The sequence below is a fragment of the Falco cherrug genome, chromosome 8, assembly GCF_023634085.1.
Source record: "Falco cherrug isolate bFalChe1 chromosome 8, bFalChe1.pri, whole genome shotgun sequence".
Taxonomy (NCBI): Eukaryota; Metazoa; Chordata; class Aves; order Falconiformes; family Falconidae; genus Falco; species Falco cherrug.
The window spans coordinates 57,508,224-57,533,417 of record NC_073704.1 but is presented as its reverse complement, the minus strand read 5'-3'; the positions used below and the strand labels follow the sequence as shown (position 1 = coordinate 57,533,417).

Sequence of the window (25,194 nt, the reverse complement as noted above, 5' to 3'; positions counted from 1 at the left end):
ATTAAAGGTGCCTGAGCCTTAATACTCTGCCATCCACGTGTAAGGCTTGGGCTTTACTCATCTCACCAGGGAGCAGTGTGACTGGCACTGGCTGGCAGCAAGCAAGCTGGTCTGGAGGTGCTGGGGAGAGGAGAAGATTCCTTTCAGAAGCGCTGACTGCAAGGTCAGCACAGCCCTTGGATGCAGGGAAAAGAGATGAGGTCAAGAGTGTGCTGCAGCTGCTGATGGGCATTCGGTCCTCTGGACCGGACTAGAGCAAAACTGTAGGAAACATGTGTAATGGTGATCTCCTGTTCCCAGTGCCAAACAAAATTAGGCAAATGGGACCTGAGAAAGGGGCTGAGCTGCCATCCAGGCAGGATGGTGGAGCTAAGGGGTAGATCGGTCACATCTGCTGCTTTGTGCTTCCCCCCGCCCCCACCCCGGCACACCCCTCGTGCCAGGCTACTGAGTTAAAGCTGTTCCCAAAGGGAGGGTCAAGACCCTCGGTGAGGTCGCCAGACTGGCAGAAATGGAACTGGGGATCTGCAGGGCCAGGCAAGATGCTCAAAGATGTTAACAGCCACCATCAAAGCATCTTTAAACCCCCAGGCCAGCGTCAGAGCAGCCAGGGATCTGTGGTAAATATGCAAGCCACGCTTCAGTCAGGGAGAAATAAGTAAGCTGTTGTACAGGGAGCAAGGGAGGTGGGGAGCTCCTGCCCAAATCACTGCTCTGCAGAGGAGTTTCCCTGGAGCCTGCTCCCTGGGAGCCTGCGCGGGGCCAGCACGGGGCTGGGAGGCAGCACCCAGAGCCACTCGGTGTGGCCCAGGCAGGCACAGGGACACGTCTGGGGTGAAGGATGAGGCAGAGAAGCAGGCTTGGGGGTGACAGTTAAGTGCTTTTATTGAATTTGGGGAAAGCAGAGCTGGATTTCTTCCTGGTGAATCGTGCTACAGAAATGCAGAGACTTCTTGGCTGCTTCACAGCAAATCCCTGGAGCTGCGAAGCAGAATATCCATCCCAGTGCCATAGATGCTGGGCAGAGCAGGGGAAGGTGGAACCAGCAGAGGTGGGGACACTGAGGGAGGTGTGGGGCGCGTGGAGCTTGCTAGGCACGGCCGGCGTGTTTACACCAGCTGGAGTTGGTGCTCATCCAGCTTCCCTTCACGTGAAGGGTGGGTGTTTGAGAGCTGACGAGCCAAGGCGATTTGTCCCTGTGGCTGATGCAGAAAGGTTGCCCAGACACTTCTCTTTCTCCCCCCTCACCCATGCATTTTTTTCCTAACGTTTAAAACTCTGCTGAGGTTTGGCTTGGCTGGCCGCTATGTGAGTGGGGAGGGTGAGACTCCCCCAGCTCCCTCCTGCCTGGAAGCTTGGAAGCCAGTTTGGCTCTCAGCCACCGCGGGCTCCTTCCCGCTCACGTAGCAGGCAGAGCCGCATCCCGAAGGGACCAAGCGGCAGGAATGCTCAGCCCTGGCTGGGGGACAGGACAGGGACCCCGCTGGGCTGCACATCCCCCAGCTGCAGCTTCCTCGACCAGCAACGCCTGTACTCCCCTTCCAAGGACCCGCTCCCAGAGAGGGTAAAGGTGGGAGCCTGGCTGGCAGGGAGGGCAGCCCGGGCCGATGGGAGTTGTGCAGCCCCCAAGCCGTGCTTGTGGGGAGCCCAGCGACCCCTGGAAAATCAGGGACTGGGCTACATGGGGTACAGGACACGGCTTGTGTTGCTGCAACTGAGGTATCAGAGCATCCCCTCCGCAATCCAGCCAGGCAGCCAGGCCAGCTGGAGTTACATAGAAACTTCCTTTTGGAATTTTAGCGGCCAAATTCTTAAACGTGTTTGGGATGTGGCACACACTGGTGATCCCTAAGGCTGTGGCACACCTCTGAGCCAAGGGGTTGGGGACCGAGGGACACAGAGAGCTGAGATGGTCTCAGTGGAGCATCCCCGACAGCCTGAGACTCCCTCTGCAGATCCGCCAGCCCGTGGACGCTGCCGCCCTTCCAAACGGAGCGCTGAGCTCATGTTTCTCTCTCACCCTCTTCTTTCCTTCTAACAGCTCCACTGTGAGATCAGCTTTTCATCCTTCTCCATGCCAGGAGTTGCATCTTCAGCGGCGGGTCACACCACCAGCTCTGTGGAGATGTCTCTCTGGGGCTACTGGACACACTGGGCTACAGGACACACACATGGGCTTCCAGATGCACTTTTCTGGGAGAAGTGGAGCGGTGTGCTCGCCCTTACAGAGAAAACGGTTGGACCTGATAATCTCAAAGGTCCTTTCCAACCTAAATGATGCTATGGAAAGGCCGGGAGAGGCTTGTTATGAATGAAAGAGGCACTTTTATGTGAATTAGACAGGTCGTGCTGAGCAATACTGGCAGTGCAAGTCGCCTTTGAAAGGTGTATGGCCCGGGCGCACATACACACGGCGGGGGGACAGCCTCGCCAGCTGTAAGGATGAGGGGACAGGCACCACGGGTGCCCATGATGATGACAAGTGAGTGACATCCCGTCAGCTAGAGATCAATCCAATATTTTAACCTCCCCAAAAGGAAGGTCTGTGGGTTTCGCCAGGCTCAGGACACAGGAGGGGCTCCTCGAACAGGGCTGTGCCCCCAGGGCACCGGGCCCCCTCCTGCACCCCCACTGGGGAGGGAACTGCCCGTGGCCGTTATCCCCGGGTGTGGGTACCAGAGAGCATCCCCGTCCCTCGGCGGTGGGCCGAAGCCTGCAGCAACATCCCCGTGCCAACCGTTGCTTCCCGGTTCACGGGGCCACCCCCCGCCACTCGTGTTCTTGCAGCAGCGTCGCGCTGCCGGCCCGGGGTGCGTCCCGCAGCGGGGAGCCCCGGACCCACCGAGCCGGCAGCGGGACTCCGAGCCGGAGCAGCGTCCCCTCCGGCCGGCAGCGCCGGGGTGAAGCCGGGGCGTGAAGCCGGGCGGGGGCCGTCCCGCAGCGCGGGGGCCGGGGCCGGGACCGGGGCCGGACGGGGTCCCGGCCGCGCGGCCCCTTTAAGCGCCCCCGCCCCCCGCGCGGCCGGGCGTTGCATCAGGCACGTGCGCGCCGCCGGCCGGCCCGCGGGGGCGCGCCCCGCCCCGCCCCTCCCCTCCCCTCCCCTCGGCGGCGGCGCGCACGGGCGGGCGGGCCGGCGCAGCGCGCGCCCCCGCGGCAGTCGCGTGGTCCCCGCGCGTCTCCATATTGCGGCGGCGGCGGCGGTGGGGGGGGGCGGGCAGCGCGGCGGCGGCGGGGCTCGGGGGCGCCGCGTGCGAGGGGAGTTCCCCGGCGGGGCGGGGGCGCGCAGATGGCGACGCAGGTGGAGGCGCTGCTGCCCGGCGCCCCGCTGCTGCCCGCCGAGGAGCGCGCCCTGGTGCTGAAGCCGCCGCAGGACGGCGGCCGGGAGAAGGGCGAGCCGCCCATGGGCCCCGACGGCGGCCCCGCGGCGCCGCGGCCGCCCAGCGCCAAGCAGCAGAAGGAGGAGAGCAACAACCAGGAGAAGGAGAGCCTGCTGCGGGCGGGCGGTGAGGCGGAGGACGGCGGCGAGGCGGGCGGCGCGGGGCGCCGGGAGTTCATCGAGGCCCCGCCGCCCAAGGTGAACCCCTGGACGAAGAACGCCCCGGCCGCCGCGCCGGCGGTGAACGGGCAGTCGCCTCCAGGTGGGTGCCGGGGCTCGGAGCAAGGGCTGGGGCCGGGGGGGGGGGCTGGCTGCGCCGTCGACCGCGCCCCGGCCGGCCGCGCCATGCGGCACGGCGTGGGGACGGCGCCGCGCCTGCGGCCTTGCCGGGGAACGGGGCCGCGGCCGGCGTGAGGGGGGCGGCGGGCGGGGGGGGTCGCTGGAAGTAGGAAGCGGCGGCGCCGTCCGGGGCCATGAGGCGGGGAGCGCGTGTGCGGGGGAGGGGAGCGGGGCCCGCGCCCGGGCAGCGGCCATGAGGCGGCGGGGTGGGGGGCGGCGCGGGGGCGGCTGAGGGCCCGGCGGGGGCGGGGGGCGGCCGAGGGGCTGGGTGGCCGGGCCCCGGGCGGCGGGCACACGGCGGCCGCCCCGCTGCGAGCACCCCCCACCCCCCGCTCCCAGCATTCCGCCGCAGCGCAGGCAACGTGGTCGCTTCCCCGGGCGCCGCCGCCGGCGTGAGCTTCCCCCGGGAGCGCGGCCCGGCCGCCGGCGCCCCCCGCCGCCGCCCCCCGGCGGCCCTCCCCGGCCCGCGGCCTGGCGCTGCCCACGTGTGCGGCAGCGGCGCCCCCGGCGCGCAGGCCGCGCCGCCTTTCTCTGCCGACTCATGGCGGCGGCGGGGCCGGGGGCTGCGGCCGAGCACGGCCCGGCCCCTGCACGCCGCAGCCGGCAATAGGGGGTGTCAGCCGCGAGCCCCCCTCCCCCCGCAAAGGGAGCCCCGTGGGGAAGCGGAGGGGCAGCGTCCCGCGGGGTGATGCTGTCCACATCGCGTTTGTAACCCGCTGCCGTCGTCAGCAAAGCCTGGACCCGCAGATCATCAGCATTTCGTGGGAAGCAGGGATAGGTTCTGCTTTTACCGGGAGGGCATCGCTCAAACCTGCTTCGAGGGAATCGGTAGGAAGAGGAAAACACGGAAGTTTTCACTAAACCTCTTGTTTGGGAAAGACTCTCTTAATTTTTCCAGCCTTCCCCTGTTAACTCTAAAATTGCACTGCCAGATATGATACCAGATTCCTAATTACTGTATTTGCTAGTGTTTTGCAAGAACTGTTACTGCTTAGCGTGGTGATTCATCAGAGGTATTGATCTTTGGAAGATGGACAGCTCTGCGTTTTCCACCTGGAAAGCTGTCATCTTAACGGGGAGTACAGAGGAGGAATTAATTGCACCAGGTAAAAGTCCACGTTCAGATTGTGGGGTGGGTTGTCGTTGTACGCGCCAGCATAAGTGAAACATAACGAAATCCAGGCCAGCGTTGCTGTCCGCACTTGTCTCTTGCGGTATGACATAAAACTGGTCGCGTAGCTCCTTTGTATGAAAGCTGCACTGCATCATGCTGCCTTCTTGGGTAACAGTCCCTAGAAATAAACCAAACGATGCGAAGTGGCAAGATTGAACATTCCCAGTTCAGGCTCTCTAAGGCGCATCCAGATTCGTTATGAGGCCCATCGCAAAGTTGTGTGATTCCTCAAAGCCAGCAGAAACTGAGGCAGTCTGCCCAACACAAGGAGGGGGCCCTTGTAACTCCTGAGATGTTTTTTTTTTTTTAGGGACAGAGCATGTCAGTAGCATGTGTCCACCCTGTGGTAGGGTGCGGGAGTAATGCCGCAACACTCAGAATTTTCATGGGCCCAGCACAACTGTCTTGGTATTCCCAAAGGTGTTTAAATAATGGAATTGGTTAGTGGTGCGTTTTGGGATGCTTAGCAGCAGCGACTGGTTCCTGCAGTGCCCCAGATGCTGCCGCTTGGCTCTCCTCTCTTGGGGCATTGTTTCTTTTGCTGCCTGTTCATTAGCAGAAGAGAGAAAACGTGTAAAATAAACATGGCTGGCAAACTCCCAGGAGAGGCAGGCTGGCAGCTGACCTTGCCTGGCAGCCCTTCACCCAAGTACCTTCTTGTAGAGTTTGCAGGCTCCAGTTGTGTCTTTACTGCTTTGGGTGGAGGATTTCTTTTGGCAGATGCTTACAAAAAAAAAAAACAACAACCAACAACGGAGCGTGAATTGTGTGAGACTGTACTGGTGTGGTGAGTTGTCATGTTGCAGTGACCTCCAGGAGGATCACCTAAGGGAGGTGACTCCTTTGTACGCTTGAAGTGGATTTAAAACTCTGGAAAGGCACTACTGGATGTTTTTGGTTTTTCAGCAGAGATTAGAAAAACCATGGCTCATGATCCAGCCGTGTTCTCAGAGTAGTGCTTTGCATGCTGGAGACATTAAATGTTTCCAGCCCTCATCCTGCCATAGGTAGTGAGAAGACCAAGGAGCCTAGTGAGGACAGCTCTGTAAAGATAAAGGGATCCTTCTGTGACTTGTTTTACAGGCTTTGAAAACCCTAATTTTTTAGAATGATTATATTAATTATAGACCCGTGGAGCAGATTTAATGGACAAGACCTACTCCTTAGGTGTTTACCCATTCTGTAATGGTCTGTGTTGGAATTGGTGCTTCTAAAAGTAAAGGCATTGAGCTCTGGCCCAGAGGAAACAGAGCCATCTTCAAGATCTTTGCGAGTTTCTACTGTCTGTGTTGGAGTATGGATAGGGAAAAGCTTAACAAACCCACCTCCAGTTTTGAACTGTTTGACTCACTGCAACTGGTAAAGTTGAATGCACTGGGGGTGCTGATGTAAGGGCTTGAAGAACGGTGTGGGTTTTTTTTTTTGGACTGATTAGGATTTATCTTCAGAAGTTGGTGTCTTGCCTACCTGCTGCAGCATTTTTATGCTTGAGGTTGGCAGTGAGGTCTCTTAGAGGGTGTTTGAGTGAATGTTTCTCCTTTTTCAGGAAGGAGGGCTATTGAAGCAAAGCGTCTCCTTGCTGCTTAACCCCTCCTCCAAAAAGCACAACGGCGTGGCAGTAAGTGGAGCAACCATTAGATCGAGTTAGACAACAGTGATACTGCTGATGCTGTAAGTGGAGGCTGAGGCTCAGCTGGAGTGGCACACCAGAAATTTTTCCTGGTGTCTTGACAAGATGCGTGTTACGTTTCTGTTTGTGTGCGTTTCAGAGTCAGTGTGCAAGAGAGCAGAGGGGATCCTTTTGAGTCCTGAGCAAACACATGGACCTGTCCTATGTGGCAAGTCTTGTACTTGGCACTGCTTACTGCTCGTGAGGGATGATGGTAGAGCTGGTAACAATGCCTCATTTTTACTCTCTAATGATCTAGTAACAGGTCTGTGTGGCTGTCCTCTCCTTATTGCCTGTTCTCTTATCATGTAAATAAATGCAGCCAGCAGCAGCCTGACTGGCGAAGGCACGATGGTCGTATGTGTGCCTGCGGTAGCAAAGGAAGCATTTTTCTGGCAAAAACAGCTTTGAGCTTTTGGCTATAAACAAAATTGAAAGTATTTTCTTAAATTCTTTTATAGAGGATTCTTACATAGTGGCTTGCAGTTAAGACAGCTCGACCTTCTGGAACACATTGTACTCCTCCACTGTGCCCTGCACCAGGACTGGTGCTGATGCAAGCATTGGTGCAGACAGGTGTTAACAGCACCCCGTTTTGAAAACCTGCTGGATTTATTTCAAGAAATGTTGCATCAAGGCACTTGGCACTTCTTAATGTTTAAAGCCGTTTACATCTTGGAAGTAAGAACACGCAGGTTTTAATGACTGGTACTGCAACTGCCGACTTCGCCTGCACTAACTTCTGTGCTGGTTTTCATTCTCGTTGTAAATGCTCAGCCAGGAGAAAAGCAGTGTATTTTCTAGTGGAGATGCAGGAGGTGTTTTATTTTCTTAAGTAGAGTTTCTTGCTTGCCGTTTGACAAATGCAGTGGGTGGATAAGCAGTACTTTCCAGAAGGCACACCTTAGTTGCTAGCAGCAAGCACCAGGTTAGCTGACTATTGTTCAGAGAGCGCGCGTGTTGCTTTATGCCAGAGCAGAGCCTGGGTTGGCTACCAGTACTGAGGAGAAGGCAGGGGAAGATTCATTAGCTTCTCACCCCTCGCTGACTAACTCGCCATAGGGCTTTCCTTGAAACCAGCCTCCAGTACAGGAGATAAGATGTATGGGAAGCTTATTTTTACCTTTGGCATTTCTTTGCATTTGGGGTAGGTGCATGCATCTGCCTGCTTGGGTATCCAGCTTGGATACCGTGCTGCACACACCTATTTCCAAAGTGTTGGGCAATTCGTGCTCTGTCGTGGCACGTAATTGTGGAGCTCTCCTTGCTGTTGTTACAACAGAGCTGCTATCGCAGCAGGAGTGTCATCCCCCTGCCGCCCCAAGTTTCCTCTCTGAAATACTGTTTTGTTCCAATCCCACAACTCGCGTTTGAGTAACTCTTCCCATCTTGTTGGGGAGAATGGGGGTAACTGGAACTTGCCGCTCTCAAAAACCGTGAAGCTTAGTGTTTTTCCTCCCCCCCCATACCTTTGCCCTTCAGCTTTGTGCTGGACCTTTGCCCCGTTCAAGCACTGTTTGTTTCGGGAAGGCTGGGGAATGCTGCGCAGCTCCTGAGAGCTGACTCACTGGCCCTGGTTGCTGGGCTTCAGCGCTTCTGCTGTGACCACCAGTTCCACGTTGCCAGAGGTGCAAGGTGTCACTGGAAGATTCTCACCAACCACCACCTTGCCCTCATCACCTTTTAAGATGTTTATTGCCTGTGGTGCTGTGGAGGTTTCCGCCAGGGTTGCATTTGGGATCGCTGGACTGGGCAGCAGAAGGACTTGGGTCAGGTGTGAAGACAAATCAAGTGCAAAAAGCAGGGCTGGGAATGGGGGCACTGGGGCTGCAATGCTCCGCTCTCTGTTCCAAATTATGACACCTGATCCTTTTACTGTGCTCAAATAGTGTGAAATTATCCTCAAGGGAATGCCAAATGCCAACTTGGATAGAGTGAGGTTGCTCTTTGCATACTCGAAACTTTGTAATGAATCTCTGACACCACCTCAGTGGTGGTGCTTGTTTGGCTGAATAAGGAACGGGCATTTTAGAAAGCTGTGCCATCTAGACCAGGTTGAATGTTTTAATCCTTACTGTTACTATGGCTACAAACAGCAAAGGTTTTTTAAAATCATCTTAATGAAAACTTAAATACGCTTGAATACCGCCAGAGGATTGGGGTGTCCTTGGTGGTGGTGCACCTCTCAGAGGAGCTCTGCTTTCATCTCCATAACCAGGTAAATGGGGGTACAGTGGCCTCTCTGTAGCTCTGGCAGAGAACTGGTAGGAGAGCTGGGAAGGCTTTTTGCTCTATTCTTACCGTAAGTCCAGTTGGGAGTGGTGAGCTTTGTTCATTCCCAACCACGATACGCGTTTACATTACGGTCTTTATTTATCTTCTGGTCATTTTGGCATTGGAACCTTTGCTGACTTCCAACCAAGGGCTTAAGTCTGCATGCCGCTGGCTCTGTCAAATCCCTGGCTTGCTGTGCGCACAGGGAGCTCGGGGAAAGAGGCAGTACAGCCTTGGTGATAACTGCCGGGTGCTCTTGTGGTGGTAATGCCATCTAGGTGGAGCTTTGCAGGGCAAGAAGTTGTCTGCTGGAGTTGGGTAAAGCTCTGGGTAGTCTGTGTGGATGTATGGTCTCTGGCGTGGCCAGCTCTGCATGTGTCCGTTTCTTTGCTTGAGACAGGGCTTCAGTTCAAAACTTATTCTGCAGGTCCAGGTCCTTGTTAGTGATCTCAGTGGAGTTGGTAGAGTTTCCTCCTCACCTTGAAATAACTGGCTAATACGAACATCTAGCAGTAAATGATACAGCTGTATGACTTGAGCAGGTCAGAGAGAGAAGAGGTAAAAGAAAGGCTTTGAAGAAATTAATGCAGTGCTGTGAGAACTTAAGGCAGCTATTTGTGTACTTGCGCAACAATAATTGGAGACCAGAACAAATGGGAACTGAATTTGGCCTTGAATAAATCAATTACCAGACTTATGTGCGGGGAGAGTCCCGGGTCAGGGTCAGTCTGGATTGTTTGGCTGAAAGAAGTGGGTGCACATACGAAGGTCCCACAGCCGTGGAGTAAAATCTGACACAAGGCATTTGGTGCAAATAGGTTTGCTGGTGGCAATTCTAATACTGCGCAAGATACGCCTTTGGAGAGGGGGAAGGGGTTGTGGAAATGGTGGTCAAGTGTCAACATGTTTCTAAGCAGAGGCTCACCCTGTAATCACAGGTTCCCAGAAGACACTTCTAACTGAACTTTCCTCGTCAGAGTATGCATTTGTGCTGCATTTTGGGGGGCTTCTGTGGGCAGGCCCGGTGGATTGCCTCTTTGGAGCAAGTGGGCATGTGATGTGTTGTGGCTCTGCTGGTTTCGGTGTTGCACCGGGCTGCTGGTGGTGGTTGAACTGCTGGAGTCATCCTTAGCCAGTCATCCGTCCCATCTTTGCTGTGATACTTGCTATGGATTTTGCCAGGATCAGGAGCTCTTCCTGCAGTGTTAAAGCTACATGTGGTGGGGGATATTCTGCTGTGGCATGCAAGGAGAGGGAGGGAGGGAGGACTGTGAATTGGCTTGATCTAATACCTGCATTATCAGTGGTTTACCTTCAGTGTCCTTCTGGAGGAAAGCTGACTTAGGAGTAGCGGCTTGCCTCGACACTCCCGTGTGTTGCAGTATGGTACGGGAACATGCAGCAGGCAGTTTGCTTCAGCACTCTGCGGTGGTTGTGATTTTTTTTTTTTAATTTTTTTTTTTTGAGTCATTCAGTTCCTTTACATGGTCACAAGTCGGAAGGTTTGGTAGAGATCTTTGCAGTGGATAGGTTGGGGTTTACAGTGTGTGGGAGGAGACCGTGGTGGCCCTGGCTGGGTTGGATGCTCTGGCACGACGGGTCAGGTGGAAGCCTCTTTTTGCTTTAGAAATGGCCAGTGAAGGTGGCTGTTGGTGTGACTGAGGTCTGTCAGTGCTGGTTCTGGTGACACTCAGAGGTGACACACGTGTCCTTTGTTTGTTTGATCTAGAAAATGGCACTCCGGTTTCCTCCGGAGCATGTGTGGCACGCACAACGTGCTGGCGGGCGCAGCTTGCCCTGACCTGCACTCCCGGGAAGCACGTTCGCTTCCTGCCGGGCACCCCTTGAAGTGGCTGGAAACAGGTCTGCAACCTGCTGCTTTAGCAGGCAGAGCTGGCCTGTCACCTGGCCACTTGCCCACAGGTGCTTCGCCAGCTCCCCAAAGTGGCCCTAGGCTCTGATGGCACCCAGGAGGGTATCCCTGCCCTGCGAGGAAGGTGGAGGCGGGCGAGCATCCCTGATGCTCCGCGGTGTTACTTCTTGGCGATGAGAGCAGTAGTTGGGGGCCGGGGGGGCGGGCAATGGGGAGAAACAGGGGCTTGGATGGGGCTTGTGAACCTCATGTGTCCTTGACGCATGAGCCAGAGTTACACCACGACTGGGAGGCTGGGGGCGGGGGGCAGAAATGTCCTGTGCCCTTCCTGCCCGGGGGGTGACACTTGGGACCCTGGTGCTGCTCCACACACCCCTGCCCAGGTGCTGTGGGGGTGCAGCCCCAGTGGCTGGGGGGTGGCAGGAGGAAGCAGTCCCTTCCCAGCACACTGCTGAGCACGTTTTTCCAGCTGAGCGGTGGCGTGTGCCGTGCTCCTGCAGGGTGACTCTGCAGTCTGCAGGGCATGGCTGCGCGCTGGAAGGGATCTGCCAGCTGGGCGGAGGGCGCGGGGCGGGGGGGCTGCTTATCTCCTTCTCCTTTCCTCCCAGTCATTTGACTTTTCTGACTCGCCTATTGGATGCACACATCATGGGAACGGAGGGTTTTCAGGGCTAAATACATTAGGTTTTAAGAAGTCTGAAACACGGAGGAGGTGAGTTTTTCCTGACTAAATATGTGGGGAAACAAGTATGAAATTGGAAAAGCCACAAAAATGAGGAAAGGGTAGTGTTTTGTTGATGGGAAAGTAAGAGAAAAGGTGTGTGGGGAGATTAGTGTCTTACCTGCCTGGTAACTCGGAGGTGCTGCCAGAAAGTGGGTGCGTTGCTGAATACTTAGCCCTGTCTCTAAGCAGGTTGTTTGTAATATATATTCAGCCTTCACACTAAATCACTATTTTATTTTTTTTTTTTTTCCTTCCCCCTTCTTTATAACTGTGCTTTTGGAAGCTTCTGGTCAGTGGTGTAAATGAGTGATTATTAATTTATCAAATGTTAGTTACCAGACTATCTGGTTTGCGCCCTTACAAATGATGAAGCTAGTGATGGAATGAAGTAGTAAGAACTTGTGGCTAATAATCAACACTCAAATGTTTGATAAGCCAACGTTCACTTCACTTCAGACTACAGGAAATTAATTTATTTAGATTCTCCAAGGTCAGATCTCCCATTTTTATGTATTAAATGTTGCAAAAGCAGCAGTGAGTTTATTTCTGCAAGACACCTGGGATTCTCAGTACGAGGACTTTATACCTTAACTGTAGCCCTTCCAAACAGTCACAGAGTCCACATAGCTCAGGAGCAATGTCTGTGTCAGCTCTCACAGCACAAGCCTACTGAAAATAAAGAACATAGTAACAAGTAACAATGCTCTTGGCCTCATCTAGCACAAAAAGATATTTAAGGGAGTGACTGAAGCACTTCACGCTACCTGTGTACCTCCACACGGGCTCACCTTGGCGAGTTAGTCACAAGGTTGTATAAGGGGCAAGTAAAGGTGAAAAGAGAGCCAAGAATTAAGTGTGAAGAGTGACATCAGTGTACATGATGCCGAGAATATGTGACTGTAGGAGCAGATGTTGAAATGTGGAGATAGGCATCCCAAAAACGTCGATGGGAGGTTTTACCCTGACTGAAGCGCAAGCGATGGGATATTTATGCATGAGATCCCACCTAACAGGACAGAAAAGCGAATCACAAAGGTGTCTGCATCATGTGCTCAGATGACAAAGCATGAGACTTTACTGGCTGTAATCATATTAAATTTCACTTCCCAACTCCCAGCTAAACCTTGAGAGCTTGGGGGAATACCTAATATGACCTAACGCATCTTCTGAGTGCTCAGAAACCCTCTGCCGCTGCGGAGGGTCTTGCGCTGAGCTGAACAAAAGGGGGAGTGATTTGACTTCCCAATCAATCTCAGGTGAGCTCTTCTAGCTCCCCCCCCTTTTTTTTTTAATCAGAGGGTGACAGATGTGACATTTGCATGCTGTGCAGGGAGGAATTTGCTCTAAGTGACCCATGTTTTTAAAATGTAAAATTAAACCTGTAAGTACAACTGTGAAGATGATTTGGAAGAGACATAGCAGACAAGACAGACAACCCTCTTTAACTTCAGTTGGAGCCGACATCTGAGTTGATCGAACTGCCATCAGAGAAGTGGAACCAAGCAAGGATGGAGTTGGAGGGTGATTGGAAAAGCTGTGTGTTTGATTAAAACCAACCAGATAGCTCGGATGGGAGGGGGAGAACATCTCAGACTGTGAGCCTGATGATTTCTAATTCAGTTAAGAGATTTAATTATGTTGTCTTCACTGTGCTGCCTTGTGTATCCTACAGATCCCCTGCTTGGTGCTCTGCCCGCAGCCCTAAGGTGGAGAGAGCCTTGCAATGTTTAGTTCCTGGGGTTTCCACAAGGATTTATGGCACCCCCCGCCATCTTATGGGGCATACCCATGATACTGGTGTTTTTGAGGAGGTGGGGGGATCCTCTTTCATGGAGAGATGATTTCTGGCTACGTAATGGATCCCCCTCTGTAGGGAGAAGGATCTGTCCTGCCCACTGCTTATTGAACTGTCCTTAGGCAGAGCTTTGCTGTGGTGTCTGACACTGCCTGCCCTTAACTGCACGCAGGAGAGCGTGTTGCAGCGTGGTGTGCAATAGCCTGGTCAGAGGGAAATGCCATCCTGTATTCGTTGCCACAGCGTGGGATCCAGTTGGCTTCTGGGCTGCACCAAAATGGTTCCTGTATTTCAACATGAGTCTCTGAGATACGCTGAATTTGCTTGATCATGCCTGCAGTTGTAGTGCCTGTTCAGTATCCAGTAGCTTAAAGAACAGTTTGGGGAGGGTGTGATCGTCGGGCCCAGATTCATGTGGGGTTGGTCTCCTGGAAAGCTGGAGACTTCCAGCAGTGTTGCTTCGGGTTTACTGGTGATTAAAGGATGGGAGGCAGAGAGCTGGGTCACCAGCTGCTTCGTGGGAAAAGTAATCAAGCATCTTTAAGGTGCCCTGTACTTTATCTGTAGCTTTTTGTTGGGTGCATGAGTAGGAGTGTTAGGACTCGTACTTGGAGTGGCAGTGCTTTGCTGCTTCTCCATTTTGGAGGTGGTGGGGAAGGGGTTAATGGGAGAGAACACCCAGTGTTTGTTCTCTCCAGTGCAAGCACTGATAAGTGGATGGGAGAAAAAACAGCCGTGACCTTATAGTTATTCCTTGTGTGCCTACGCATGTGTGAGTGTTGGATTCGCAGGACTGTCTGTTTGGAGAGCTCTTGTTTTTTCTGGTCAGGCTGACCAGATGCGTTCCCCAGAACCCCACTGGCATCTCTGGTGCTTGGAGAAGAGACCTGGACTCTCTTTCAAGTGGATGTCTGAAAGGTGCTTTTGCTGGGCGCAGTGCTGATCCCACCGGTGACCGTGTGACTGCTGCTCGGTCAGCTCTTTTCCCCTTCTGTCCAGAAGAGACTGGATGTCAGCATTAAGGTACTGGTTCGGTTTAGTGTGTGGTATGAAGTTAAAGCTAGGGAGCTATCTTGGACAGATAATGCTCATATTTTGGAGTGGGTGATATTATTTTTTTGTTCCAGGGGTGTTCCTCTTGCACCTTGGTGATGCTGGAAGTCTTCATCCCTTTTCAAGTACGTGAAGTTAGCAGGGGCACCCCAGCTGAGCTTCACCAAAACCACAGCTGTATATACACTGAAAACCTATTTCAAGCATTTGTTTCCATGTGGTTTGTGGGAAATTGATGTTAGAGCTCACACTGGCTGCAGCTTTTCAGCCAGTGTAGGTGATGGTGGTGTCAGGGAAGGAACCATGTGTCTCCTCTGGATGGAGAGCGGAAAACCACGTATGCGGGTCTGGTGGTCTGGATACCCTTGCAGAGAAACTGATCTGGAAGCTCATGAAAGCTTCTGTAGTTCTTTTTCTTGCACGGACCTTACTGGTGTCTTGGGACCTAACCATCAGCTTGGGGTTGATCCATCTGTCTCAAAGTTCAGCTTCTCTTTGAAGGGGGTAAAGATCCTTCTTGTTACAGTAGCTGAGCATTGGTAAGAGGCATGGGAGGCATTTGGCTGGACCTGGAAGCTGGGGAGGGTTGGGAAGATCTGCGTGACTGAGAGCTGGACCCTCCCTGAGCCTGCTTGACAGGTAACGAAGGAGGGAGCAGGAAGCAAGCAAGATCTCAGGAGGGACTTAATTGGCCATGCTAATCTTTGGGTTTGGGGTTTCTGGCTTTGCTACTTTTTCCTAACAGACCTCACCCCCTTCTCTGCTGAATGTTGCTTTGAAGAGGCCTGTAACTGTCTCGGGAACCTGTGCAGGCACTGCCTCGGCCTCTGAGGGGGAGCCAGGTGATAGAGATTTGAGCTGCAATGTTGCCTGGGGATGGAGAGGAGATTCAAGCAGCACTGGTCTCTTTGCAGCAGATGCTGGACTATGTAATTTGGACTTTTTTCCCGCCTGTGCTTTTGCACTGGGAGGATTGCCCTCATAGCCAGGGAAGCAGAACTGAATCGTCCCTGCTGGGTGGCAGGTCAGGTTAGGAGGAGAGAACCCCAGCAATCCTGCCGTCCACCAGCATTTCCCTTCCCTGTCTCTCTCCTGGGCAGCCAGTGCAGCCCTGCAGCTTTCGAGCCATTGCAACCAAGTTCTGGTCACGTCTCTGCTGCTGAGTCCCCGCATGACCTTGGAGAGGTCATTTTTTTGCTGACGTCCGAGTCTTTTTGTCTGCAAAATGTGGAGGATGATTTAATTACAACTGCATGGGTCAAAAGCCGGAACAAATCAGCTGGTGTCTTTCTGTAGCAGTGGCAGTGTGGGTGAGCCCCATGTCCCGCTGGGAGCTGCTGTAGAGCGTGCTATCATGTGTGCTCGTACCTGTGCATGCAGAGGAGCAGCACACCGGTACCAGTCAGCGTGCTTTGGCTACTGGCTGGTGGTGCAAAGCACACTGAGGTTGCTTTTCCCCCCCAGGTGTGGAGAGCCAGAAGGTTAATTGCAGGTGTGGGGGCCGGTGGGGTGCAGGGAGCTAGTTCTTGCTGGCACGCTGCCTGCAGCCTTGCTGCCCCTCTTGGCAGTTACGGCTGCGGGTTGCTGTAATAACGAGTCAGCATTTCTCTTGCGTCAGGGCTAATGAGCTGCTCTTCAGCCACTGCCTCTTGGGCCCTGCTGGGAAGAAGCAGCGTCTGTGGCGGAAAAGGGGTGCAGCTGCTGGTAGGGGGACTGGGGACAGGCAGTAGGTGGTGGTGGAGGTCCCTTCCCAGCTGTAGCCCCTGAGCAGGAAGAAGGCAGGCTTCCAGTGAGGGTGTCTGGATTTGGCACTGGAGCGTGGCTGGTGGAGGAGCCGGGTTGGCAGCGTGCTTCTGCAGTGAGTGGGGGGAGCAGCGGAGGGGAGATGAGGGCTCACAAATGGGGTAGCCTTTCTGGACCTGTCCCAGATACCTGAATAGCAATGGTGGCCAGGTAGCCCCTGGGGAGGGGTTGTGTGTGTGGATGCATCAGCTTTTCTCTTTAAATGCCCCATTTTAGCATACAGTCTTCTCCATATAAAAATACCATCAGGCAAAAATTGGGAATCTGTATCCACCCCCCAGCACAACCTAAAATGAGGACGACTGCCCTCAATTTACTCGTGTCTCCTGGGGTTTTTGTGCAGCAAGTCCGGGTATTGGTTTTCAGAGCAAGCACCTCTGTACTGTGTCTGCACCCTCACGTGACAGTCCTGAAAGGGATGCTCTGCGCCCGTCCCGACCTCCTGCCAGCTGCAGCATGCACCCTTGACCTCCTCCTGCTCGCTTCTTCCTCCACCCCACTTTACTGATAACAGGGAGATTCATGAAATGTGTTTTCTGCTGAGATGTTGCAGGCTGTAGGGATAACCTACAGAGCTGAGGAGGATGTTAAAGGGCTTGGGATCTTCATCTAAACAGAGGGATTCTGATCACCACAGGAACCAGTGATCTCTTCATTGTAGCACCAGTCTCTGCCAGACCAGACCAGGCAGAGACTGGTGCTACAATGAAGAGATCACTGGTTCCTGTGGTGATCAGAATCCCTCTGTTTAGATGCCAAGTCTTTCTGGTTTTGGGCCCATGCTGAGGAACAAAGTGTCTGCATGCAAGAAGGGGAAAGAAACGTGAGACCACAGGGCCCAAATTTCACGGGTCTTCCTTGCTTGCATGGCGGTATTGTTACTTCTTGCTCCTTCACATTTGGCTGCCTGGGGGCTATTCCGTATTGGTCCAGCTCAGCAGGCTGGACTTGGCTGGGTGGTGGCATGCAGGCAAGGGCAGAGCAGCCTGGCTCCCACATAGGGAGTGCCTGCTGCCGGCAGGTGGATGGTCAGGTGGTGAAGAGCAGCTGTGAAGCATCATCCTCTGCAGCATCTGGCCTCTGTCAGGATACCTGGCATCAGGGTCCCTTGGGGGGAAGCAGGTGGGAAAGCAGTGTGTGTGGTGGGAGGAATCAGTGGGGCTGGTTTGCTGGCTTTGGCTTTCTGTGTTGGGACTTTGATCAAAATCACAGCCTGGTCTCTGTCCCTGGGTCCTTGGTGTTTGATTTTTTTTTTTTTTTTTTTTTTTTTTTGCCTTGGGAGTGCTGGGAAGGGAGCTGACCTGGACAGACATCCTGCAGTGTACTGAACGGGCTCCTTGGAGAGCAGCCCTAGGGGTTTCTCTTTGCCCTGCCAGCCACATGCATTTCTGCCTCCTTCCCTGACATGGCTTTCTGGGAAAAAGAAAGTGCTGCCTGATTTAGACCTCTCTTGGGCACCACAGGTGCTGCCCTTAATTGGCAGGCTAATTTCTAATCTAGTCACTTGTGCTTGCAAGGGAAGAAGGTGTCCCAAAGGGTTGTTGTGCCTGGCAGTCCCTGACCAGCCCTGCCTGATACGTGTCCTCCCAGCAACCGTGCTTTTCAGAAGAGCAAGTCCTGCAGACTGACTGCTCTGTGCTGCCTGCAAACCCAGTGCTCTGGGTCTCTGCTGTGAAGAGCCTGGAGTCAAATCTGTATTATTTATAGGTGTAATGAGTTGGACAAGCTCAGTCTCTCCCAGACGAGAGGACTGAGGATTGGAGGCACGTGTTCTTCCTCAACAGGAGTTGTATTGGCAGACCTCGAGGTGAATGTGAGCAATATCTGCCCCTGGCCATCATGTGTGGTCCTTGCTTTCTACTGACCTAAGCCACTGAGGAGTTTCCACTGCTTTTCTAGTAAATGTGGCGGCAGATCTGCTGTTGGGTTGTGGCTGAGCTCAAAGAAGCCAGGAGAACCTTTTTGCGCATCTCTAGGGCTGGACGAGGCAGTGGGGAATATAGCGGTGAGCTGAGCAGAGGCCTTGAGGGCAGTGCAAGCTTGGAGTTGCAGCAGTGGCATGACTGCTGGGAGACATCCCTAGGGGGTCACCTGCAGTTACTACACGATCTGGTGGCAGTTGTGGTTTCTAGAAGTGGGTAGCCTGGACCTCTTGTGGATGGCTGGTCGTGCAGATGGCTGGCCAGGCTGTGGTGTGTGTTTGATGAGGAGCTGGCTGGACAGCCTAGCACGAATGCAAACTGGAGAACTGCACCTGGTGGAGTATAGCAAGGGTTGTCAAGGCTGGTAGTTCTTGGCTGGCACAAAGGAGTTCCTTTCCTCAGCCATTGTAGTAGCATTGTTATTTTATTTTGGTCTTTGGTAATAGCCAGTAGAGCTAGCTGGTCGAAACCAGTGCTTCCACCTTGTTCAGCTGTGGAGAAGCTGTCTAGGAGTTGCTCTAGTAGGGAAATGCAGAAATTTCCTCTCGTTTGGGACCTGTTAGATCAAGTACAGAGTGTCTCTGCTTGCTGTTGTAGGAGCCTGACCTTGTCAGCAATGATCACAGAAATAAGAGATGTTTAGATGCACTTGGGTGATATGGTGGAGGACTGCAATAGAACATGCAGTCTGCGTGTTATGGATGTGCCAGATCCAGACTGGTGCTTGGAGGCTTTTGTGTATGTGTTGGGTTTTCCCTGAACTTGTGCCTTCAGCATGGCCACAGACCATAACCCTGTGTAACAGCAGAGATTTTGGTGTTCTCACCAAAAAAACCAGGTCTTTTGGGATTGGTGGGGATTTTTTTTGGTCCTTCTGCTTCTGCTGCTCTTACATGGGAGGAAAGCATTCCTGCCTCAGGATGCTTTGAACGTGGTGCACCATCAAAGGTAGAGCAATAGGAGTTCCTTTGGTAGAGGCGTGCTTTTACTGTTTCTGCATTGGTTGAGCCCAGGCCAGAGGCCATTGCCCTGTCCAGGGAGTAGTCCTTGCTGCAACTCTTGTGACTTCCCAGCTGACTGTGTGTTTGGGGTAGCTGATAAGCAGGAGCTAGGGGCCTGCCCCTGTCCTAGGAGGACCTTGCCTTGCTGGCAGCCTTCTTCTTCCAAGTTCCTTGGAGGAGAAAGTGTATTGATCTCTCAAACATGCTGTTTTCATGGGTTCTGGGGCAGCTTTTATCAATGGGGTTTCTTGACATCTGTCCTGCATGCTCCTCAAAAGAATAAAACTTTCATCTGATCCTTCCAGCTGCTTGAGTAAACATCTTCCCAGCAATAAATAGGGTCCTTCAGGAGAAGGACCTGTACCTCTGACTGGAAAGAGCTTGGGGGGGTGGGAAGGCTGAGTAATCTGTTTTGGGATCTGAACCCCTCTAGACTCGGGCAGCTGTGCACAACGGGCTGTGCTTGATGGCAGAGCCACCTGAGATGGGAAGGGGAAGGCATCTGCCTGGGGTGGTGTGTGATGTGCCAAGGAACTGGGTGTCAATTTGGGTGATGGGTGCCTGCTTCTGCCTGTTCTCTGGTATAGGTGTTGTGTTGGAGCTGGGCATTGGCTGTTGATGTCCCTTGTAGCTGTGAAACCCAAGAGCCATCAGGAAAATGCTCACTTTGCTTTTGCTTTGGCTGCCACCTGTGCTTCCTGGCCGGTCACGGTGTTAGATGCTTTCTGCAGGTTTCCATTTGGTAATGCTGGCCAGGGGGAGCGTGGGGATGCCACCAGCTAGCTCACTGTCTGGATCTTTGTACGTGTCAACAAGCTCTATTGCTCACTGCTATTAGAAGCCAATGTAGAAAGTTGTTCATTGAGAGCAATACATTCAGGTAAACACAGACTCCTTCAAAATCTTTCTTGCAGTAAGTGGTTGAATTGAGGTGGGTTCCAAGCTGGATTGATGTTTAACTTCGGACACTAAGAAAATACTTCCTCTGTTTAGCTAAAGCAAACGAGTAAGAGAGGAGGGACCTTTCAAATATGATTCGCGCTCCAGCTGCAATCAATACTGATTTTTGTCTTTTTTTTTTTTTCTTTTACAGATATATTTCCAACTGACGGCCAGTCTGGTATGTATTAATGAAAAATGGAGTTCTTCAAACCTCCCTCTCCTATGCCTTCCCTGCATTTCTCTTTCTGCAGAGTCAGCGCTAACCAGATTAGAAGACTGGTACAAGAATTTGCAACACACAGTAATTTAAAAAGCAAAAAATCCAAACCATGCAAAAACGTAAACAAAAAAAAATTCCTCAAAAAGAACCCAAACCAGAAAAGCCCCTCTAAATATTTGGCCATTCTTGTATGGCAGTGGCACATTTTATGCTTTCATGTAGTGGTGACTGCAACTGCTAGAAGGTTACCTTCTTCCTGTACATTGTAGCATGGCAAATTTGAGTGTCCAGAGTCAAAGAATTTGGGAACTTGCACATCTTGATCTTCACAGGTAACTGAAAGCATCAGTGTGTGACGATGCAAATGTAACTTGGAATTGCAGCTGTTGGTCTGTAGGTTAGTTGTATACAGCTTGATGTCCGTGAGCCTGAAAGTGTACAGTTGAATTTGCAATACTTCGAAAAGATGCAGACTTGCCTCTTGGCTTGTTTAGTCTGTGTGTTGCTGCTGAGTGTCGATGTTAATGACAGCTGAGATGCACTGACAGCGACACAGAATGTAAGACCGATGAAAACTTCCTGGCCCCAGTAATACATGCAGCCTTGCTAGGAGGGACCATGTAGAAGTGGATTGGGGCACGAGGGAGGGAGGGAGGGGATGCTGCTCTGGATGCAGGTCCCAAATCAGGAAGAGGATGTAGTTTTTAAGAGGATTCACTGATTATATCAATTCTTGCCTTTCCCAAACTGCCGGGAGCCCTTTGTCCAGGTTGATGTTGAAGTGCTAAGAGTGAAGGAAAGGTTTATGCTTTCCCCAGTGATACCAAGACCAGTCAGTAAGGTCCTGATGTCTCAGAGCTGTAGTGCCTTGTGGAGATCGCCCATAGCAGAGGCACTGGGAATGGGGCTCAGTGCTTGGCTTGGCCTTGTGCAGTCTTAGGCACGTCACTGTGTCCACCTCCTACCTGCATCTTTGAGTTGACGTGATAGTGTGAGGATAAATCGCTGCTGATTGTGGAGACGTTGCATCATCAGGATTTGGAAGTGTGGAAATCTACTCCATTGTCTTAGAGCTGATTTCAGTAAAAATAACTCACTGGTTTTAAGCGGTGTGATGTCACTTTGGAGACAGTGTAATTTGACTTCACGAACTGAACAGAGGGCTGGAAGTCATGTGTATGTATGTGTTTCCAGAGCTCTAGCCAGCAAACAAAGCTGTGGTGTAGAACTAGATCCACTTGCAGAAGATGCCTCTATGGTGTTGGAGAAGTAACCCAAGTAGTAAGCCAGTCCATTTCCATTTGTCTTCCATGATTTTTCTTGCTTTCAGAACGTGTGTGAGAACGAAACAGTAAGACTCATTTTGAAGGAGCAAAGATGTATTTCCATGTGTTGAGTTAGTAAGAGGCTTTTCTCCACCCTGCTGAAGATCTGCCTTCATCGGGTGTTGGGTTTTGTCTGTCTGAGCTGCAGACTCGGAGATGTCCTTTGGTTGGCACAACTCCATCCTGTGTTCTCTGGCTGGTTGGGGACCTTTGCAGCTGCCTCCAGGGTGGGGCATGAGTGTGTCTGCAGCAGATGATAGCATTTCAGTAAGTGCTTGTTACGTGTCAATAGCGTTGCAGAAAACATTACCTACAGAGCTTGGGGTTTTTTTACAATTCTGTAATTATAGGAAGATAAGTGAAAGCTTAAACAGGATTCCTCTTAATAGCAGCTGCTCAGGGCACTGCACAGTCCTTTCTCATACCTTCTCCAGAGTAGCCTTAAAGCTGGTACCTTGTTTTTTTTTCCCATGCACTAAGTTTATCTGGAAGCCCTGATAAAACACAGTGAAGTGTGAAGGCAGCAGGTGAAGGCAGGGTAGCACCACTGGTGGTGGGTGGCAGGCTTGCTGCTAGCATCAGAGTAGTTGTACACTCCTGAGCCTGTTGGATTTGACTCCTTCACCTCCCTTTTGTTGCTGAGGTTGTTTAATGAGTTAATTTGCTCAAGCCTGTTACTGCAAAGCACCAGGACTACTGTATCTATGTCAGTGCCTATACTTTAAGGTTAAGCTTGTAACGCCCAGTGGGTCTGTGTGGCTGTTTTCCCCCCTCGGTGAGAGGTGCATTGTTCTTCCACCCCAGGAAGTAGTTGGCACAGTGGCGGAGGATGCTGAGTTTTCGGTAACAGGGTTGGGACTTGCATAGGTGGGGAGCCTGAGCCAAAAATTGGCCATTTTGTAGGCACAGTAGCTGTAGCGTGCCCCAAAGCGTGTTCCTGCTTGTTAGCGTATGGATGCTGGAGGCGTTCTGCCCTCAACCCGGTGTCACATGCAAGCACTATGGAGGTGGAAGGGCAGCAGTGTTTGTGTCCTGGTTACCTAACAGCATTTGGAAATAAAGCTGTTCTCGGAGAGAGGCGACTGACTTTCCTTCTTGTCTAGCACAGCAGTTCCTCTGTCCTCTCCCACATCCAGCGACTAGGATTTGGCAGCTGTAGGGTGCTTTTCAGAAGAAGCCACTTCAAAGCTTGTGATCCGGAGTTCAGGTGGAAAGCTGGGGGACTTCAGTGCACTTGAGTGATGCGGGGCTGGGCTTGGCAGTGTGGTGGCGGAGCAGAGGGACGGACTCTCATCTTCCCTACTTCTGCTGTTAAAGGAGGGCTGTGAGGGCACATCTCCACCCAGACCCCTGTGGATGCATTGGCTGTGAACCCCTACCCTCTGTGAGGCTGCCGATGCTGTCCATCTCCCAGGACTTGCTGCCACATGGAGTGCTGAAGTTTGCTGCCTGCTATTTAAGGAAGTACTTTTGCTTGCTTTAAATTGGCCTCCTGCTAGCTTTGTGTGCTGTTCCTGTGCCCTCCTGGCATCGTACTCTGCAGCCAGCCCTCCTCCTCGCAGTGGTGGGGGGATCCCTGCCTTTTTAGTCTCACCTCTTAAGGGGCTGCCTCTGGGTGATTTAATTGCTTTTCTCTGTGCATCTGTAACACTGCTGTGCCCTTGTTGAAATGCAGAGACCAGAGTTGACAGCAGGGTGCAGTTGTGGATGTGCTAGTATTCAGCAGAGCAGCAAGTGATGCTCTGTCTTGGTCTTGCTATTCCTGATGGCTTTTTTATTAATCTTCTGCTGCACCCTGAGCTGATCATTTTGGAGAACTGTCAGCAGTGGCTGAGATTATCTTTCTTGAGTTAAACACTATGAAGTTTTTCGTAGAGAGATGTGGGTAATGCTCCCACTGCAAGGAAGCAGCTTTTAATCCTTTATAAAGAAAAGGAGGGGAGATGGATCTTTAAATTAGGAGAGAAAGTGCTGTGTTGTACTCTTTTTGTAGCTGAGTATTTCTGAAGGCTCACTGATAAGGGTGGTTTTACTCCTATGCTGTGTATCGAGGCAGAGGAGGCAGCCACCTGTAGCACTGGAATTAACTGGACTAGAGGGAGTGGTTTATGTAGCAGGATCCACATGATTGTGCACTCAGGAAGGAAGTTGGCAGCATTTGTTATTTCAAGCTCTTTAGGAAGAATCTTGAATTTCCCCGAGTCTAGCTTAAGGTGGGGGGACATAGGTGAGGATGTTGTATCTTGTGCTTGGAGAGTCTGCCTTGAAATCTGCTTGGCTGAGGTACGGTAATCCTTAAGTAGCAAAAAAGGAGCCTTTCTGCCTGCTCTCAAAGGTTGCAAGGATATTTGGCTGCCTTGTTGTTGTCGTGGGTTAAATGCACTGGATTTGCCACCAGGAGGAAGCCCCCATACCTATGATTAGTTTAATCCAGGTGGTTACAGGACTGTAGGATTTCCTCAGCTTGTTTCCAGAGACACCCTGGTTCGTGGGTGATCTAGGTCTGGCCTCCTGAAATTCCTGGGAATGTTTGCTGCATCTGGTCCTACCACCAAATCGCTGTTGCTTTCCCCTGCCCCAAGAGATGGGGCTGGATTTCTGCCTGGTGGTGGCTTTGTCTTCCTTGGCCTCGCAAGCTGAGCTGCTGCTCAGTCTCCTTTTGTTACATGCATGCAGGGAGGCAGGTTTGCAGCTGACCTGGTGCAGGCTTTGAGGGCAAGGTCTAGCTGTTGCTTTGCAGGTGGCCACTGAGAGGGGACACGCTGGTCCTGTAGAAGTACCCAGCGTCGGGTACAGGAATCACAGTAGGGATCAACTAGGAATGATGTTACTTAAATTACATCACGGTCTCCTTTCTAGAAACCCAGTCTCTGGCTCCCCTTTGAGATGACAGTTTTTCCGCAGGCACGTTTTGTGCAGAATTTGCACCTTTGCCTTGTGTGACCCCTCGCCCCCTCCACTGGCATGGGCAGTGGGAGCTGCACAGCTCCCTCCTAGACAGTGCAAATGCTCAAGAGCTGGAGGGTCTCACGGCAGGCGCTTGGCTCTCAGTTCCTGTCTCTTCGTTGTTAAATATTTACAGTGAGACATACCAGATGCTTCCCAGGAAGGGTTTTGTCAGCTTCCAAGTCCCCAGATGCAGCTGCACAAGAGGCTGATGGCCATTAAAGGGATCACGTCAGTGTGATGCCCTGGGTTGAGCAGCAATGTGGTGACTTCTCGCTCATGCTACGGGCACTGCTGGTTGTGCTGTCTCATCAGCCCCAGCGGGATGCGGGCGGAGAGCACCCCTCTGCTGATGACAAGAGATTAATGATGTCTGGTCCTCTGGCTTTTTTTTCCTTCTCCTTGGAAGCTTTTCCACTGCAGTGGGAGAGGGAGCGGGTGATGCTTTTGGCTTTTATTGCCACACAGCTTTTATACGGGACCTTCTCTGCAGCAGCGGCATCCATATGTGACTGCTACACGGCTGCCTCTGCTCCCTCTCTGTTCTCGGCATGGCTGTGTCTGTCTCGGTCGCCCAGCTACCCTGCGGAGAGAGGGGTGCGCTGACCCAAGTGAGGCAAACTCAGTCACCAGCTCTCGGCATCGCCAGCCCTGGGTGTGCAGAGGCCAGTAGCTGAAGCATCACTGCTGAATGCCACTGGTCAGGTTCCCAGTGTGCCTCCTGCTTTCAAGATAAGGTCCAGGACCTTGGGCTGGGC

The 25,194-nt window shown here is 52.6% G+C and overlaps 1 protein-coding gene across 5 annotated transcripts in view; it reads left to right on the top strand.

Annotated features, from left to right (window-relative positions):
• The first annotated feature begins 3,209 nt into the window (after positions 1–3,209).
• The window catches only part of LARP1 (La ribonucleoprotein 1, translational regulator), a 43,153-nt gene continuing 21,168 nt past the window's right edge, over positions 3,210–25,194 (top strand). For 2 of the 5 annotated variants that reach the window (XM_055718950.1, XM_055718949.1), the window contains exon 1: positions 3,211–3,638. In XM_055718950.1, the coding sequence (XP_055574925.1) occupies positions 3,287–3,638 (352 nt within the window). In that variant the 5' untranslated portion in view covers positions 3,211–3,286. Of the gene's footprint in view, positions 3,639–14,351; positions 14,403–20,096; positions 20,124–25,194 lie in introns of all 5 variants that reach the window. The other 3 variants (XM_055718947.1, XM_055718946.1, XM_055718948.1) reach the window with 3 other exon arrangements.